The sequence below is a fragment of the Cynocephalus volans genome, chromosome 8, assembly GCF_027409185.1.
Source record: "Cynocephalus volans isolate mCynVol1 chromosome 8, mCynVol1.pri, whole genome shotgun sequence".
Taxonomy (NCBI): Eukaryota; Metazoa; Chordata; class Mammalia; order Dermoptera; family Cynocephalidae; genus Cynocephalus; species Cynocephalus volans.
The window spans coordinates 35,837,052-35,851,734 of record NC_084467.1 but is presented as its reverse complement, the minus strand read 5'-3'; the positions used below and the strand labels follow the sequence as shown (position 1 = coordinate 35,851,734).

The following is a 14,683-nucleotide window of genomic DNA, read 5'->3' as shown; positions in this document are numbered from 1 at the left end:
ATAGTGTGTATTTAATCTGCAAAATCAGATGAGGGCCTGCTTGTAGTTAAGAATTCTCAGGGGAGATTTTTGCCTCTTCCACTTAGCACCAAGTTTGGATGCTGCAATTTTCTTTGAAGTCCCCTGGTTTGAAGGAGAGAGGTTAGGCAGGAGAAAGGGAGGTTTATTTCTAGTTCACCGTTACACTGTCGGCATAGCCATTTGGGGTCCTGGCCTCATAGAGAAGTTTCCAAATAGACTTCCCATGGTGAGCGGGCCTTGGGCCTTGCCTTCTTTCTCATAAGCTCAGGGACCCCTTGCAAACCAATTGTCAGTGAACCTGTTTTTTTCCTGCCACCCTCGCCACTCCTTTTTGGTCTCCTTCAGTGGCTTGTCCTTCTTCCTCAACGTGTTCCTTAAATGTTGGTTCTCCAGAGCCTTAGCCTCTGCTTCTCCTCTTCTCCCTCATTATCTCACCACTCCCTTGGTGACTCTCAGATCTCTCTGGCCCAGACTACTGTCCTGAGTTCCAGACCCACATAGCCAGCTGCCTCTGGCCTCCCTGCCCTGTGAAGATGTCACAGGCACCTTAAGGTGAACATGTGCAAAACTGAACTCACCATCTCCCCCACACCTTATCCATATCACATGCTAAAAATACTACATCCTCTGTGTTCCTTACCAGTCACCCAGGCCACACACCTGGAAACCATCTCTTTCATCAAGCCCTCACAACCAGCTTATCACCGAGTCCTGCGTATTGTGCCTCACATCTCATCTGTCTTTGTATCTTGCTTCTGCCCTAAATTATCATGCCAGCACTTGCTGCCTAAAGCACTAACTGCAACAGCTCTAACTGGCCCATGCCTTGCCCTTTCTAGTCCATACTAGACACAGTAGCCAGTAATCCATCTGAAACACATCTCTAACCAATCCCACTTAAAACCCTTCAGTGGCTCCCCTCAGGACAAAGACCAAGCTCCTTGGTATGACATTCGAGGTCCTTTATGATCTCTCCAGCCTTTTGTCTTAATGAGGACCCTCTTGTGAAATTGCTGGCAATCCTGGGAACACAACAGGCTGTTTCACGCTTCCTTGCCTTTGTTCATGGTTCTACCTCTGTCAAGAAGGCTATGTGTCAGTCTGGGTCCAATCAGGAGAGAAATTACACAGTAAGCACACATGGAAACTTCAATACAAGAATTTTGAACTGTAACGGGATTGAAGCAATGAGGGATTGGCTAGTAAGAAAGAGAATGCTAAAGGATATAAGAGTAGCAGAGTCTTAGGGCTAAGATAGCCTAAGGAAGAAGCCTTCACCCCTCCAGCCCCGCCCAAGGCTGAGATCCACACCATGCTGGAGAAGATAGAACCGCAGTGAAAAGGGTGAATTTAGAGCTGAGAGGCAATAAAGGCAATAAACCCTAACCAGCACAGGCTCAATGCCCCTTATTCACTTTGTGCAAACATATTCAATTTTCAAGAATCAGTTTAAATGGCATCTCCTCCACAAAGACTTTCCTGGCCCCTCTTCCCCTTCTATTTAGGTAGAACTGATTCTTCTTTGTGACTGTAGAATCCTCCTCCTCCTTGACATACATACCTGTCCCCCAGTCACACTGCTACTTGGGGAACTTGCAATGGTTGATTGCATTTTTTTTTTTTTTTTTTTTTGGTGGCTGGCCAGTACAGGGATCTAAACCCTTGACCTTGGTGCCTTGGTGTTTTAATACTGGTTGTATTTTTGTTTACTTGTTTATCCCCACCTAGAGTTGCCAGAAAAAATTCACGACACACTGTTAAATTTGAATATCAACTAAACAACAAATAATTTTTTTGTATGTGTGTCCCATTTATTGCATGAGACATACTTTTAAAAAGTATTGTTTATCTGAAGTTCAAATTTAACTTAATGTCTTATATTTTTATTTGCTAAATCTGGCAACCCTACCCCCAATTCCACCTCCAACTATGATTTCCTTGATGGCAGAATATGTTTCTCACTGATTTTTGAATCCCTGCAACTAGCCCAATGCATGACAGTTAGTATTCAATTAATGTTAAGAGAATGGTGACTTTTCTGGCTACTGGTTTGAAAATTGAAGGGATTGATTGAAGGGAGTTGAGACTGGAGACAAAGAGAACAGTTAGGAGGATGAGCAATAAACCACCTAGAAAAGTATGAAGGCTTCAACAGAATGGCATTGGGGATAAAGAAAAGGGGATGGACCTACAAGACCTAAGGATTTCATGACCCATGGATAAGGGATGTGACAGAGCTCAAGAAGTCTAGGATGCTGCCTGAGTTTCTGGCTTGTGTCATCAGTGCACTCACTGAGGAGGGAACGCTGGAGGCAGTTTGGAAGCTGGACAGCAGGGAAGCTCATTGACATAGCCACAGAGCAGGGTGGAGAAGGATGGAGAGCAGATCTGCAGGAGCAAACAGAAGACATAAGGACAGATACATTAGCTTGAAGTTTCCAAGAATATGCAGGTAGAAGTATTGGAATTACAGACTTAGTGCTTAGGAGAGAGTTCTAGGCTGGAGGTAAAATGTGAGCATCAGCAGCAGGGAGGTGGTAGCCATGGGAATAGAGACTGCTGCTCAGGGAAAAAGGAAAATGGGAAGAGGAGAGAGCCAATAGCAGAGTCCTGAGGAATACACAAGAGGCAGAGAGAGGAAGAGGAACCCAAAAGTAGTCCGAGAAGGAGCAGCTGGAGGAGTGAAAGGAAAACCAGGAGAGTGCAGGATCAAGAGAGGCAAGGGAAGACAGGTTTTCAAGGACGGTTGAGAAAATTGAGTGCTTCCAAGAGTTCAAAGGACTAAACTCCAAGAAATGGCCTTTGGCTTTAGTAATGACAATGGCTACTGGTGACCTCAGCAAGAGCTCTTTTAGTGAAGGAGAAGTGGAAGCATAAGTGTGTGCATGTGTCTGTATATGTATATATATTAATCACAGTATCAATTTTTTTATGATGGGATATACTTGAGCAAGTATAAATACAGAGGTAAAATAGATATTAGATACAAAAAGGTTGAAGAAAGGGGATAGTTGTAAATAACTGAGACAGAGAGCCCTGATGTGAGATCTGGAGTACAGATGAAAGAATTAATCTAGTTACAGGAAGACTTTAATAATCTAGAATAGGGCATCATACCTTGGGGGCCATGGACTCCAAAGGAGCCTCTTGATGAACTTCAGAAAATCCATGGCCCCCTAAAATTGTTTCCCAGCTTTACATATCAGTGACTTTTTCAACATTTTTGTGGGGGAGAGGGTCCCTAGCTTTCATAAGGTTCTCAAGGGATCCCACAACTCCAAAACAGGTTGAGAACCAGTCCTGTGAACAAGAAAGGTGTGAACATATGGCAAAAATTCTCCTAAATCTCTTCTCTGATCTCTTGGCTTTCTACCCAACCTCTCCTTTTCAAGATGAGACCTCAGCTAGTCAGCCAGTCCACACAACTGTGTCACAGGGCTCTCTAGCCAAGGAAAAGGTGGCAGGCAGTTCCTGGACAAAAAGGGAGGAAAGTCATTAGTAAGGGCATCTGTTGGACCAGGCAGCTGTGGGCAGGGGTAGTACATGGACCCTGGAACCATGATTCCTGACTGAAACAAATGTAGAGGGAAGTTTTAGGTGCTCCCTGGAGCTGAAAAAACTGTCATTTCAAAACTGCCTATAGTGTTTTCCTGTGGTTTTAGGGGGGACAGCTGGCCAGTATGGGGATCCATGATGTTACAGAACACTGTGCTCTAACCGACTAAGCTAACTGGCCAGCTTAAAGCTGCCTATAGTTTCTGCCTTGCAAGAATTGCTAACTTCATACTCCTTTGGAGGAGACCATGCCTTAGTTCCGGGAAGACCACTCAATGGGCAATGTAGTTTTACAAATGTGAAAAAACGACCAGTCAGAAATGGAGACACCAGAGCCACATGTGGCCTCAGGAGCTACAGTGTGCTGCCTGATGTGGTCACATGAAAGGTTACCTCAGCTATGTTGTAAACAAAGGTGCAGGTCTGCAGTCTGTTTCCCATGGGGAAAACAGCTTTGTTTACTTATTTATTTTAAAGAGGGATTTGGGTGGTTCTGAGCTGCAAATTGATGATAGTTATTGTGGGAATGAGTTCTTGGAGAAGTTGCTGTTTCATCCGGGACTTTGAGAGATGTTGGACAAAAGCTCTCTGGGGCCCCAGAATGTAGCCTCCAGTTGGAGGCTCTACTCCGTCAAGAACTGGCAATTTGGGGTGTGTCAAGAGCCAGCACCTTTGGCATGGGCTCTGACCTGATCTTCTCACTGTGAGCATTGTCAGAGATGGCATCAGTCAGTCTCCTTTAAGTGGCTGAGAGCAGTGATGTCCACTGAGTGGCAGGGCCTGGAGGATTTGAAGGCTTTGAAGTCTCTCCAGCAGGGGGCTTTCTGGCCCAAGAACCCCGGAAGTGACAGAATGTCCCCCTTCGCCCCCAACCAGCCCTCTGCAAACTGTATGGCACTGGTGCCATTTTCTTTGGGGGAGGAAGGGTGGAAACTGAGGATTCTGAATCAGTTTGGAGGCAGAGAGAGGGGCCAAGGGGATGTTTGAGGGCAGCAAAAGCATCAAAGTTTTGGGAACAACCACAGGAGAGCGGGAGCACAGACGTGTCTCTCCTCCTTGACCCAGAATGGGCGCAGCCCTCAGAGAACTTCTGCCAGCTCGTCATTCCGGCCTGGGCAAAGGGGGCACCTGTGCCTAAGCAGCAGGCACATGGGCAGACTGGAAGGAATTTCTGTCAACAGTGTTAAATGCCTGAGGACCCCACCTTCAACCATGTGTCACTCTTGTGGTGCTCTCCTCCACCCTGGCTGCAGCTACTGCCTGTGTGTGGCCCCTCTCAAACCAACCCAGCCCAGATCTCCCCCTGCAGCTCCAGGCAAGCATGTCCCACTGCCTCCTGACAAACCCTCTGGAGGTTCCACAGTTCCTGAGACTTAGCATCCTTTCCAAATACATGCCTCATCTTATTTCCCAAAATCACATAGGTTTCCCAAGTACAAATATGTAGGATCTGGGAAACAAGGTTTTAAAGGACATGCAGAAAAGCTCAGGGGATTGCACTGACCTTTTGGAGATGATTTGGGGACAATATGGGAGGCCAGGGTCAGCACTAACCTCTCCTTTCTTCCAGATGAAGGTGTGTACCTCTTAGCTTCCTGTGCTTTTTCATAACATTTGCCAAACTTTTTTTTCTTCTGGTGGCTGGCCTGTACAAGGCTCCATTAAGCTTCTTAAGGGCAGGGATCATGTCACTTTCACTTCTGTATCCTTCTGTCTGCTTGGTATCTGACATATAATGGGAGCTAAATACATTTGTTGAATGAATAAATGTTCATCACCCAAACTGCAGTTCTCTCTGGGGCCCTCAATCCTTTCTGGCCTTTTTATCACCATGATACTCTGTGCTTTATTACCTCAAACTAGCATACCACTGCATCCTCTTCCCTATCCTCAGCCCTTTCTCAGATGCTGTCTTGCCCTGAGCTACTTCGTGGCATGGAGGTAGTGAGTTCCCAGGCTGGACCATCTGCAAGCGGAGGCAGTGTGTGCACCTGTCAGGGTGCCTTCAAGATAGTTCCCTGGCTGGTAGGATACTGAACAATGAGTCAGGTGGGGCGATGTGTGCTTCTCTGTGACTTTACCCACTAAACAGGGACCTTAAGGATGCCAGAGGTCACAAGGATAGGGTTTTCTCCACTGAAGGCTCTGTAGTGTCTTTCCCCATAGGTAACCCCTGGCCCCAAGTGCTGGGGACGGTGCAGGGGGGTGTGAGTTGGCCTGCCAGGACGAGTGAATGCCCTTTGCCACCCCCTCTGCCTGTGTTCCATTTCTCTCATCCCAGGACTGCTGGGTGGGGGCAAGCCGTCAGAGATCCAGGCCGGGTCCGTGATTGCTGAGTCAGCCCGAAGTGAGTGAGTGGGATGGTCAGGGCATGGTCTCCATCCAGCCTCTTCTACTCATCCCCCCACAAAGGATCTGACAAGCCACACAAGTAAATAAATAACTTAGAAATAATAAATAGGGGTCCAGCTCCCACAAATGAGTACAAGGCCAGCTCCAGCACAGGCACTTTCAGCCATGCAACTGCAATGTGTCTCCAAATTCTGTCCTCCCAGGGCCTGGGCTGGGGCTGAGGCCTTAGCCACTGCTGGGTTCTCCAGAGGAGGGGTCGCACGTCTGAGGCCTAGCCAGTGCCTGAGTGTGTGAGAAGCAGGTCCTAAGGTCTCTGTAGCTGAGGTCTCTGGTGTCTGTAGGGCTGGGATCCGCAGGGTGAGGGCCCTGGGGCTGCTGGTCAGTCGTACTCTCCGTCTCTCCAGGGCTGACATCCATCACTCGCCTGGCTGGGGCCTCAGCTCTGAGGCTTCCATCTCTGGCTGAGGCCCCTGGCTAGTGGGGCCCTGTCGGCGGGTCCCAGGCAGGAAGATCAAGTGGTAAGGGTCCAGTCTGCAAACCCTTGGGGAGAGCCCTCAGCCCAGGCAGCCGCAGGCGGTGGCTGAGAGGCGGTCCACGGTCCTCCAGGTGCTGTTGACGTCCATGAAGGAGACTGCCTCATAGCGCGTGGGTCGGCAGCAGGGCTGGCTGACTGGCCGGGAGCCCGGGGGCGGCCGCAGGGCCCCCGCGCCCAGCAGGCTGGCCAGGCTGAGGTCGTGCGGGGAGCGCGCGCGGCGGCAGGAGCCGCTGCAGAAACGGAAACGCACCAGCTCGTCGGAGCTGTGGCCCAGGCCCAGCGCGTGCACCGGCACCAGCTGCGAGCGCAGGCGGCAGCCCCGCGCCCCCGCCGCCCGCGCGCGGCTCCCCCGACCCCCGGCACGCGCCGCGCGGACACCGCGGGGTGGAGCAGGCGACGGTGCGGGCGGCGGGGGTGCCGGCCGGGGAGGCTGCAGCTGCGACCTCCGAGCTCTTCCGCCGCACAAGCGGGACATGCGTCCCCCTGGAATGAGACCGAAGTCAGGCGCACTGTCCTGGGCCAGCCCCTCCCCCGCCCCCTCGACCTCTCACCTACCCGGCAGGTGGCCGGCGGGGGGCGCCAGGACTGGCGCGGGGCCTTCGCGGGTGGCCGAGCTGCGGGGCGTGGGGCCGAGGGAGGCCTCCGCGATGCTGCTTAGCAGGGCCAGAGCCGCCAGGGCTGGCCACAGGGCAGGCTGCGCGGACAAAGTGGAGTCTCAGGGAGGAAGAGGGCACCCTGGTGGGCTCGGGGTGGGGGGAGCTCAGGGAGGGGCTGGCTTCGGGCTGAGATCAGAGAGGGGATGGGCTCCTAATAGGGTGGAGTGGAGCTCAGAAAGGGCTTAGGTCCAAGCATAATGGGTTTGCTGCCTCCAGGAGCCCAGGGGAGGAATGACCTAAGAGATCGACCATACGGAGAAATCCTGCTCCTTCTTCCTTGAGTCGGGCCCCTCCCTGACCATTTCCCCTCCCACATATGACCCCTGCCCAGGCCAAGTCCTGCTCTCCCTCCCCAATCAAGCCACCTTTCCTCAATATAGTTGAGAGTCACTGGGAGAATCACTCACCCGCTGCCTAGACCGGGGGCAGTGGGGCAGTGCAGAAGGGGCTCGAAGTCCAAGTTCCATGTCTATCAACACCAGGAACTCCCATCAGCCTTTGTTGACCTGTTCCCCCACACTCCTCTTGAGGCAGCTTGCAAATTGAGAGGTGAGTTATCTTTTGAGGGGATCATCCATCCATCTCAGTTTCTCCAGGCCAGGGGCAAGGGGCTTGGATAGCTGGACTCAACCCAGGAGAAGAAGTAACTGTACTGAGAAACTTGCTATGTGTTAGGTGCTTTGCAGTCATTCCCTCTTGCACAACTCCACGAGGTAAATGGTTTAATCCCCTTTTTCCAGGTAAGCAAACAAGGTTCAGAGAAGCTCAGAGATTACCTAAGGTTCCAAGGCTAGACCCACACAGTGGGTGGTGGGTGTGTTCCTCTTTTCCCAGAACCTTCCTGCTCTGTGTTGCAGGGCTGGAGCCACCAGGATTGGCTGGAGAAGGTGGTAGCAGGACACCCTTGGTCCTACAGAGAACCTTCACCCTATGCTGCAGGGGAGGAAGCTGAGGCCTGGGGAAGAACTTGGGTGCTTGCTGGCTACTTTGAGAGTCATCTTGACCGTGAAGCCCAGGCCTCAGTTTATGCTGCCCACCCAATGCTGCTGCACCTTGCTCCTCTGTGATCTCTGTTCTGGACCCAGAGCTGCCAGAGTTCTCTCTTCTGACCACAGATGTCCCTTAAGAGTCAGCAGATGGTGGGTGCTGATGGGCCCTCTGAAAACATGGGGCCTGGGCTATGGCTTCCTAAGGCCACCAGGGGGCAGAGTCTGCCAAGCCTGCAGACTTAAAGAGGGGTGGGCTTTTCCATACCTTCAGCTGGACTCTGGACTGAGCCACTCCCAGGAGGACCAGTCAGCCCTCCATACCAGCCTGGTCTCTGAGAGCTGAGCCACCCTAAGAGCTGGTTCGGGTCTGTCCCCTTTCCAGCCTCCTGTGGATCTGGCAGACTAGCCTTGCGCCTAGAAGTTTCTACCATGAGCCAGCCTTTGTGAACCCCCACTGACTGGCACTCCCAAACACTCCTCTGGGGCCCCAGAGCCTTCACAAGACCTCATTACCCAGCCTTCTCTTGGGTTCCAGCTGTCATCCTCCCCCCATGCCATAGCATGCAGAATGCCTGCACACAGAAAGGGCTGTGGGACAGAGCTCCCCAGGCCTTTCTGGCGTGGTTCTCAAGGGCCAGGTGTGCACCTGGCAGCTAACTGGATTCACGACCCCCCAGGCCAGGCCAGCAACTAATCTCATTGATGGAGGGTAAGCCAGGCAAGGCAGCCTTAAGGGCCCTCTGGGCTAGGGGGAGCCCAGGAGCAGGTCCCTTAAAAGCAGCTCAGGCCCTATCTCTCCCTCCTTGCCTCCTGGGGCCACTTGGTCATTCAGCCTTTGCCTCCCCCCATCCACCAGCCCACTACTCACCAGGGGGGTACTGCACCGTGTTCTTCTAGGCACCTTCCTTGGGACCAGTGCTGGGCTTTCCCCTGCAGCTCAGATGGCTCATGCTCAGGGCTGTGCACCTGGCAGTACCTCTTTTAGCCAAAAGTGCGGCCTTGGCAGCCAGACTGCACCCTGTAGCGGCAGCGGGAGCCTCACATTACAGTGGGCCGGTAGGGCTAGCGCAGTCCAACAAGCGACGAGAGGGACTAAAGGGGCTGGGAGGGGCGGAGAGCTGCGCTGCAGGCCCAGAAGAGGCAGGATGCGAGAAAAGAGTGGAGGGGGATCGTCCTGCCTGCTCCCCCTCGCCCCAGGAAAGTCCATCCAGGGCTGGGACCAGGGGGTGGGCAAGAGGGCTGGCTTACCTCCGGTGTGGTGCTCCGGGTTCAGGTCGCAGTGAGGTCTGGGGCCAGAGGGACCTGCTGCTGGCGGAGCCCGTGGGCTGTATCTGGGGGCCGGGCCCAACTCCATCCCTCAGCAGCCTCCTGCCTGCCGCTGTCTGGTGTCAAATTCCAGCCCCGGCGTCACCGGATCCTGGGGTGGGGCCCGGAGCGCCCCCGCCCCGCCCCACCTTTCAGGGCTCACCTGGCCGCTCCTCCCGCCGGATACGGTCCCCCCCGGCTTGGCTAGGTCCCCCAAGGTTGGGGGTAGAGCTGGGAGGGGACCCTGGATGCAGAGAATGCAGAACGCAGGCGGCAGAGAGGTGCGGAAACTGGGAGTTCAGAGTTTGTAGACACGCGAAGTAGGGAGCTGGGAGGCTGGGCCGAGGGCGGGAGAGAGGGTGAGGGCGGGGAGGGAGGGGACAGGCCAGTCCCGGCCTTGGGCTGCCCTCCCGCTGGTGTGCTGGTGTGTGCCGACTTGGGGATCCTGGCTGGCCGCTCCGCGGCAACCGCTCCATGCTCTCTGATCCACCATTAGTTTATTCTCTCAACAGACGGTTCACCCAACCCATTGAGTTGGTGAGGCTCTGTGCTGGGGTGTTCAAGGTCTGAGTCTGCTCCAGTTACCCCAATGTCACTTCCTGTGCTGCCTGGGGCTTGGAGTAGGAAAACACATGCAAATGCCACTGTCACCATAGCACAGCAAGGGCATAATTGGTAGAAGTGGGTGCCCAGGGCTGAAGAAGGAGAGGATCACATTTGAGCTGAGGCTGGAAGTAAGAGTTGGAGGGCAGCATTTCAGATGCCTAATTATGGCAAGTTGGCAGGTGGGGTGGAAGTTGGGTGAGTAACATGGATGGAATGGTCATGCTAAGGAGTCTGGCCTTTATCCCAATGACACTCAGGACCGCTGAAGGGTTTTCAGCAGAATGGTGTGATCAGATATGTATTTCAGTGGATGAGTGTGGCACAGTGGGGGAGACGGTTTGGAGAAAAGAGGTGGAGAAATGAGGCTGACGGGGATCTAGGGTGAAGTCTGAAGCGGGTGTGGGGAGAGCTGAGGCACCCTGGAGGAAGGGCAGGTCGGGGGCAGGAGCTCACGAGTTCAGTGTGGGACCTGTTGAGTTGGAAGGGCCTGTGGATTATCCTAGAGGAAGTGTCCAGGAAGCAGCTGAATTTGTAGCCTGGAGTGAAGTGGAGAGAGCTGGGCTGGTGATGGATTTGGGAATTGTGGACCAGCTGACAATTGGAAGATGTGGGTGGAGATGGGAGTGCTCGGGGAACATGTGTGGGCCAGCTGCATCCTGGCTATGCATCAGAACCACTGTGGACCTTAAAAAACTACCCACATCCGGGCCCCACCCAAGACCTGAATCAGAATCTGCACAGGTGATTCGGTATGTGGCTGGGGCTCAGAACCACAGCGTTTGATCATAGCTCTGTGCAGTGGTGGGAACTGAAAGTCAGATTGCAGTGAGCAGCTTGCTCCCTGTTGCCTTCCACAACTGGCTGCCCAGTTGGACTGCTTCGCTGGGGTGTGTTCAGCCAGGGCCACCACTTACAGGTATGCAGCCTGTGCCCTGTACAACTCCAGGGATCACCATCCAGGCAGGAATATGTACATTGGAGTTGTGCATTGTAGCAGCCCTGTTTCCAGCAGAGTACAGAGGCCGTTTCTGGGTTTGCCTGTCTCTTACTCAGGGGCTTGCTTCCCCTCAGGGGAGGAGGCTTCTGCCCAAGGACAGACCCCAGCAGTAGGAGGGCATGTGGGAAAGTGGTGTTTGGGATGGCGAGGACTTTCCTTAGGGCTCCCAGTGGGAGGGCCTGGGGCAGCCTGGACTCTTGGGTTGGGGTGGGCATGAAAGTGGGGTGGGGGCCAACCCCCCACTGACTGTCACAGTAGCAATGTCTGGCAGGAAGCTCATTCCAAGGCCTCAAGTGCAAGTTTGTCCATTCTCAGGCCTGCCTGGGGATGCTGGGGAAGGGAGGGATCAGATTTGAGGGCTCTGAGGCGGTGAGGTGGTGGGGGGATGTCCTTTCTAAAGTTTGCCAGAGGATGCCTAGAGCTGGGCTGTGTACCTTCCAGTTCTGTGTAGGAAGAGGGGGGTTAGAGGGAGAAAGTGTGCCAATGTGCTAGTAGTGGGTGTGGGGCATGTCCTTCCCAGAGCGGAGCAGGTGTGTCAGGAGTGGGCAAGGCCTGTGGGTTTTTCTGTGCTGGGGGCTTGGCAGTGTATCTTTCCTGTGCTTGCAGAAACCTCTGTCCCTGCAGAGCTAGGGCTGTGGTGCCTCAGAGGCACTGTCCTAGGGCTGTAGGCTCCAATCCTCTGCCCCTGGTTCCTCTAGGAGGCACTTGCAGCATGGATCTTTCTTTCTTAAGGCAAAAAGGATACAGGACTGTGTGGGACAGGAGAAGTCCAGAGGCCTCTAGGTGACTAGCAAGGTCCTGCAGTTGACATGAGAAGTGAAAGGGACCCAGGGATCTGTGGGCTGGAGAGAAGACCCTTGGGTTTAGCATAGTTGCTGAGGCCCCAGGCTCCTGTTGCTTCCAAGAAAGTCAGAGAAAGCAAAAGGAGGCCAGTTTCAGGGAAGAGCTTTATTGCTTCCATGAGGGCTGCCCAGGATGGCTGCCATAGCCTGGGTAACTCACTGCCCGCTGGTCCAGGTTAAAGGCATAACCCAAGGACCTGGCAGTCTCCTTGCTGAAACCTAGAACGTCTGACAAGTTGGTCAGTCAAGGCCTAGGGCACTGTCCTGTGGATCAGCTGCAGCTGGGGAGGGGAGCCATTCCCATTGGGCTGGACCAGGCCTTGCCTCTTGGACTCTAAAGTTCTCTCTGCTGCAGCCCAGGGGCTGTCTTGTTGGCTGCAAAGGAATGGCTCCAGAGTTTCCCTGTGGAACAGCTAGAGGCTGGTGAGTGGGAACACCCATCTTCTCCCCAAGAAAGGCTAAACAGTGGCATGAGCTAAAGGGGGCTGGCATGAGATCCTGCCCTCCCTGTAGCCCAAAGCAGGGTACAGGCTAGCTGTGGCACTCCCACCCTACAGGGAGCTTACTGGTACCACTGCCTGATGGGCCCTCCAGTGGGCCTCTTTCTGCATGGCAAGTGGACCAAACTTGACATCTCCAACCTTATTTAAAAATAAATTATCCCTACCCTCCCCCCTACCCAAATTCACAAAATGATAATACGCCAAACACTGATTGGAGAAACTATTCCGGTAGCAGCCTTGCTGCCTAATGTCCCACCTCCTGCATGCTAGGCCTGCTGGGCACAGCCAGTGTAGCCTCCTGGCCCTCGGGCTTCAAGGGCCCAGGCCGAAAATGAGGCTGAATGCTGGTCTCTGAGGCTGGCCTCTGAGCAGGCACAGCTCCGGCTGCCCTGCCAAGGCCTCGCCACCCCTGGAGCCCCTTGGCACTGTCCTTCTCTGGGTCTGAAGACTCCTGCGCAGGTGGCGGTGGATGCTCCTTGCTCCTGGTAGTGCCTAGGCCTCTGTGGCCACGTGCTGGGCCCACTCAGATGCCACTGCTTAGGTCAGTGATGACACGTGCTTTCACCAGCTTCCGCAGAAACTCTTTCTCTCGCTGGATATTGTGCGTCCAGGACTGGAAGGAAAGAGGTGGAGAAGTGATCAGTTGGGCAGCTCAGGTGGCTGCTGGGGGGCAGCCCCGCTGGAATCTTTAGTGCATCTTTCTGGATTTGGAGCCCACCTTCCGGTGCTCTGTGACTGTGGAAATCTGAAGGCAGACGCTTGTAGTCAGTTGTGCCTACAAGTTAATGATGACCCTGCTCTAGGAGCGCTAAATGCATCCTCCTCCCTTCCCAAGACTTGAAGAAAATAACCTTCGTACCCCTTTCCCCATCCCAGAAGAACCATGCCTCTTGACTTCTTCCAAGCCCTGGGAAGTGTAAGTTTCCCAACCCCCCTCCTCAGTGCTGGGGGAAGGAACTTGTTCCCACAGACTTCACCCACTTCTGGTGGGGCAGCACCTAGGTTTAGACACCCTGAGGGCAGGCAATGTGAGTCATTAAGTCCAACAGCAAGGGGTGGCTGAGTCATTCTCTGGCCTGATGCAATTCACTCTCCAGGCCTGGGGGCAGCTGATGAAATCCTGCCTCCTGGATCACAGGAGCCAGGGGGCCTGAGGAAAAGAGACTAATCTTTTTTTTTTAATTTAATTTTTAATTGACAAACAATAATTGTAGATATTTATGGGGTACAATGTAATGTTTTGATATATGTATAATTATGGGGAATAATTAAATCAAGCTAATTAACATATCCATCACCTCACATACTTATCATTTTTTTGTGGTGAGAACATTAGACTGTAGTTAATAATAATGTATTGTATATTTCAAAATTGCTAGAAGTGGCTAATATTATTAATGTGGAAATTACAAGGAAGATGTGGCCTTCCAGGGCTTTCCTGGGGAAGACTGCACCCAGGTTAGGGCTTTTTCCTATCCCCAGTACTCTCACCGGGAAGCTTTGATGACTAAGTCTTTCAAAGAATGGAAAAGACTTGATTGAATGCATGAAGGAATGCATGCCAATGGCCTTACCATAGTTTGTACCCAGCTGACCTCTCTGTTCCATTTGTCAGCTCTGAGCCTCACCAAAACAATTTAATGGGTCACTTTTCTGGTGCTAAGAACTTAGGGTATTGTCCAGCCCTTCCTCTGATGCAGTCTCCCTCTCTAACCTTGCAAATCTTTTTGATCTGAAACTCAGGCAGTCTTCAGCAAATTCCCCTATATCCCTCTTCTCTGAACATAAACCCAGCTGCCCTGCAGGACAGCACTCCCCAGGCTCCCTCTCAAGTGGTGACTGTCTCTTCCCTCACACCCCATGCTCCACAGCACCTGAAGGTGGCAGGGTCTTCCTCACACCTGGTTGTCCCTCCAGACTCCCTAAAAACCTCCGGCTCCTGTCATTATACTCTGCCATCTGCAAACTGCCCCTTCTTGTTGCAGGCCCCTGGAGATTCACCTCCATTCTTTGAAGATTCAAGCATCTGGCTCACTGTGACTCTTTGATGGCAGGGACTGTTAGGCACAGAGTAGATGCTCAATAAATATTTGCTAAATGAAATTAGATATTATAGGTCAGAAAACAGAGGCTTGGAGGAATGGTGGGCCAGGATTCAAGCAAATGTAGAAACGCATATACCCTTTACTTCTCCCACACCCTTATCACTCCCCTAGGGAGAAGTAACCAATCTGATGTGTCAGTCTCAAGAATGCCCACAAGGAGTCACTAAGGGTTAAAAGGTCAGCAGAGGACAGGATATTTGATAATAAGGAATTACTG

General features: G+C 52.9%; 2 protein-coding genes across 5 annotated transcripts in view; both read right to left on the bottom strand.

Moving 5' to 3' along the window:
* Window positions 1-6,482: 6,482 nt before the first annotated feature.
* On the bottom strand, window positions 6,483-7,586 carry ARTN (artemin). Its single transcript, XM_063103573.1, has 3 exons — window positions 7,527-7,586; window positions 7,019-7,157; window positions 6,483-6,946 (listed from the first exon to the last, which is right to left on the bottom strand). Exons 1-3 carry the CDS (start codon window positions 7,584-7,586, stop codon window positions 6,483-6,485), a joined length of 663 nt encoding a protein of 220 aa, XP_062959643.1.
* A 4,363-nt stretch (window positions 7,587-11,949) lies between these two features.
* The window catches only part of ST3GAL3 (ST3 beta-galactoside alpha-2,3-sialyltransferase 3), a 193,504-nt gene continuing 190,770 nt past the window's right edge, over window positions 11,950-14,683 (bottom strand). For all 4 annotated transcript variants that reach the window (XM_063104146.1, XM_063104147.1, XM_063104149.1 and 1 more), the window contains one exon: window positions 11,950-12,974. In XM_063104146.1, the coding sequence (XP_062960216.1) occupies window positions 12,885-12,974 (90 nt within the window). In that variant the 3' untranslated portion in view covers window positions 11,950-12,884. The remainder of the gene's footprint in view (window positions 12,975-14,683) is intronic.

What these genes read in the sequence shown, in the direction of transcription:
- ARTN (XM_063103573.1), bottom strand. Translation starts at nt 7,586, where the DNA reads ATGGAACTTGGACTTCGAGCCCCTTCTGCACTGCCCCACTGCCCCCGG. An exon ending in GCCCCCGGTCTAGGCAGCGG is followed by an intron (nt 7,158 to 7,526) that starts GTGAGTGATTCT and finishes TTGTCCGCGCAG; the next exon opens with CCTGCCCTGTGGCCAGCCCT. An exon ending in CCCCGCCGGCCACCTGCCGG is followed by an intron (nt 6,947 to 7,018) that starts GTAGGTGAGAGG and finishes GTCTCATTCCAG; the next exon opens with GGGGACGCATGTCCCGCTTG.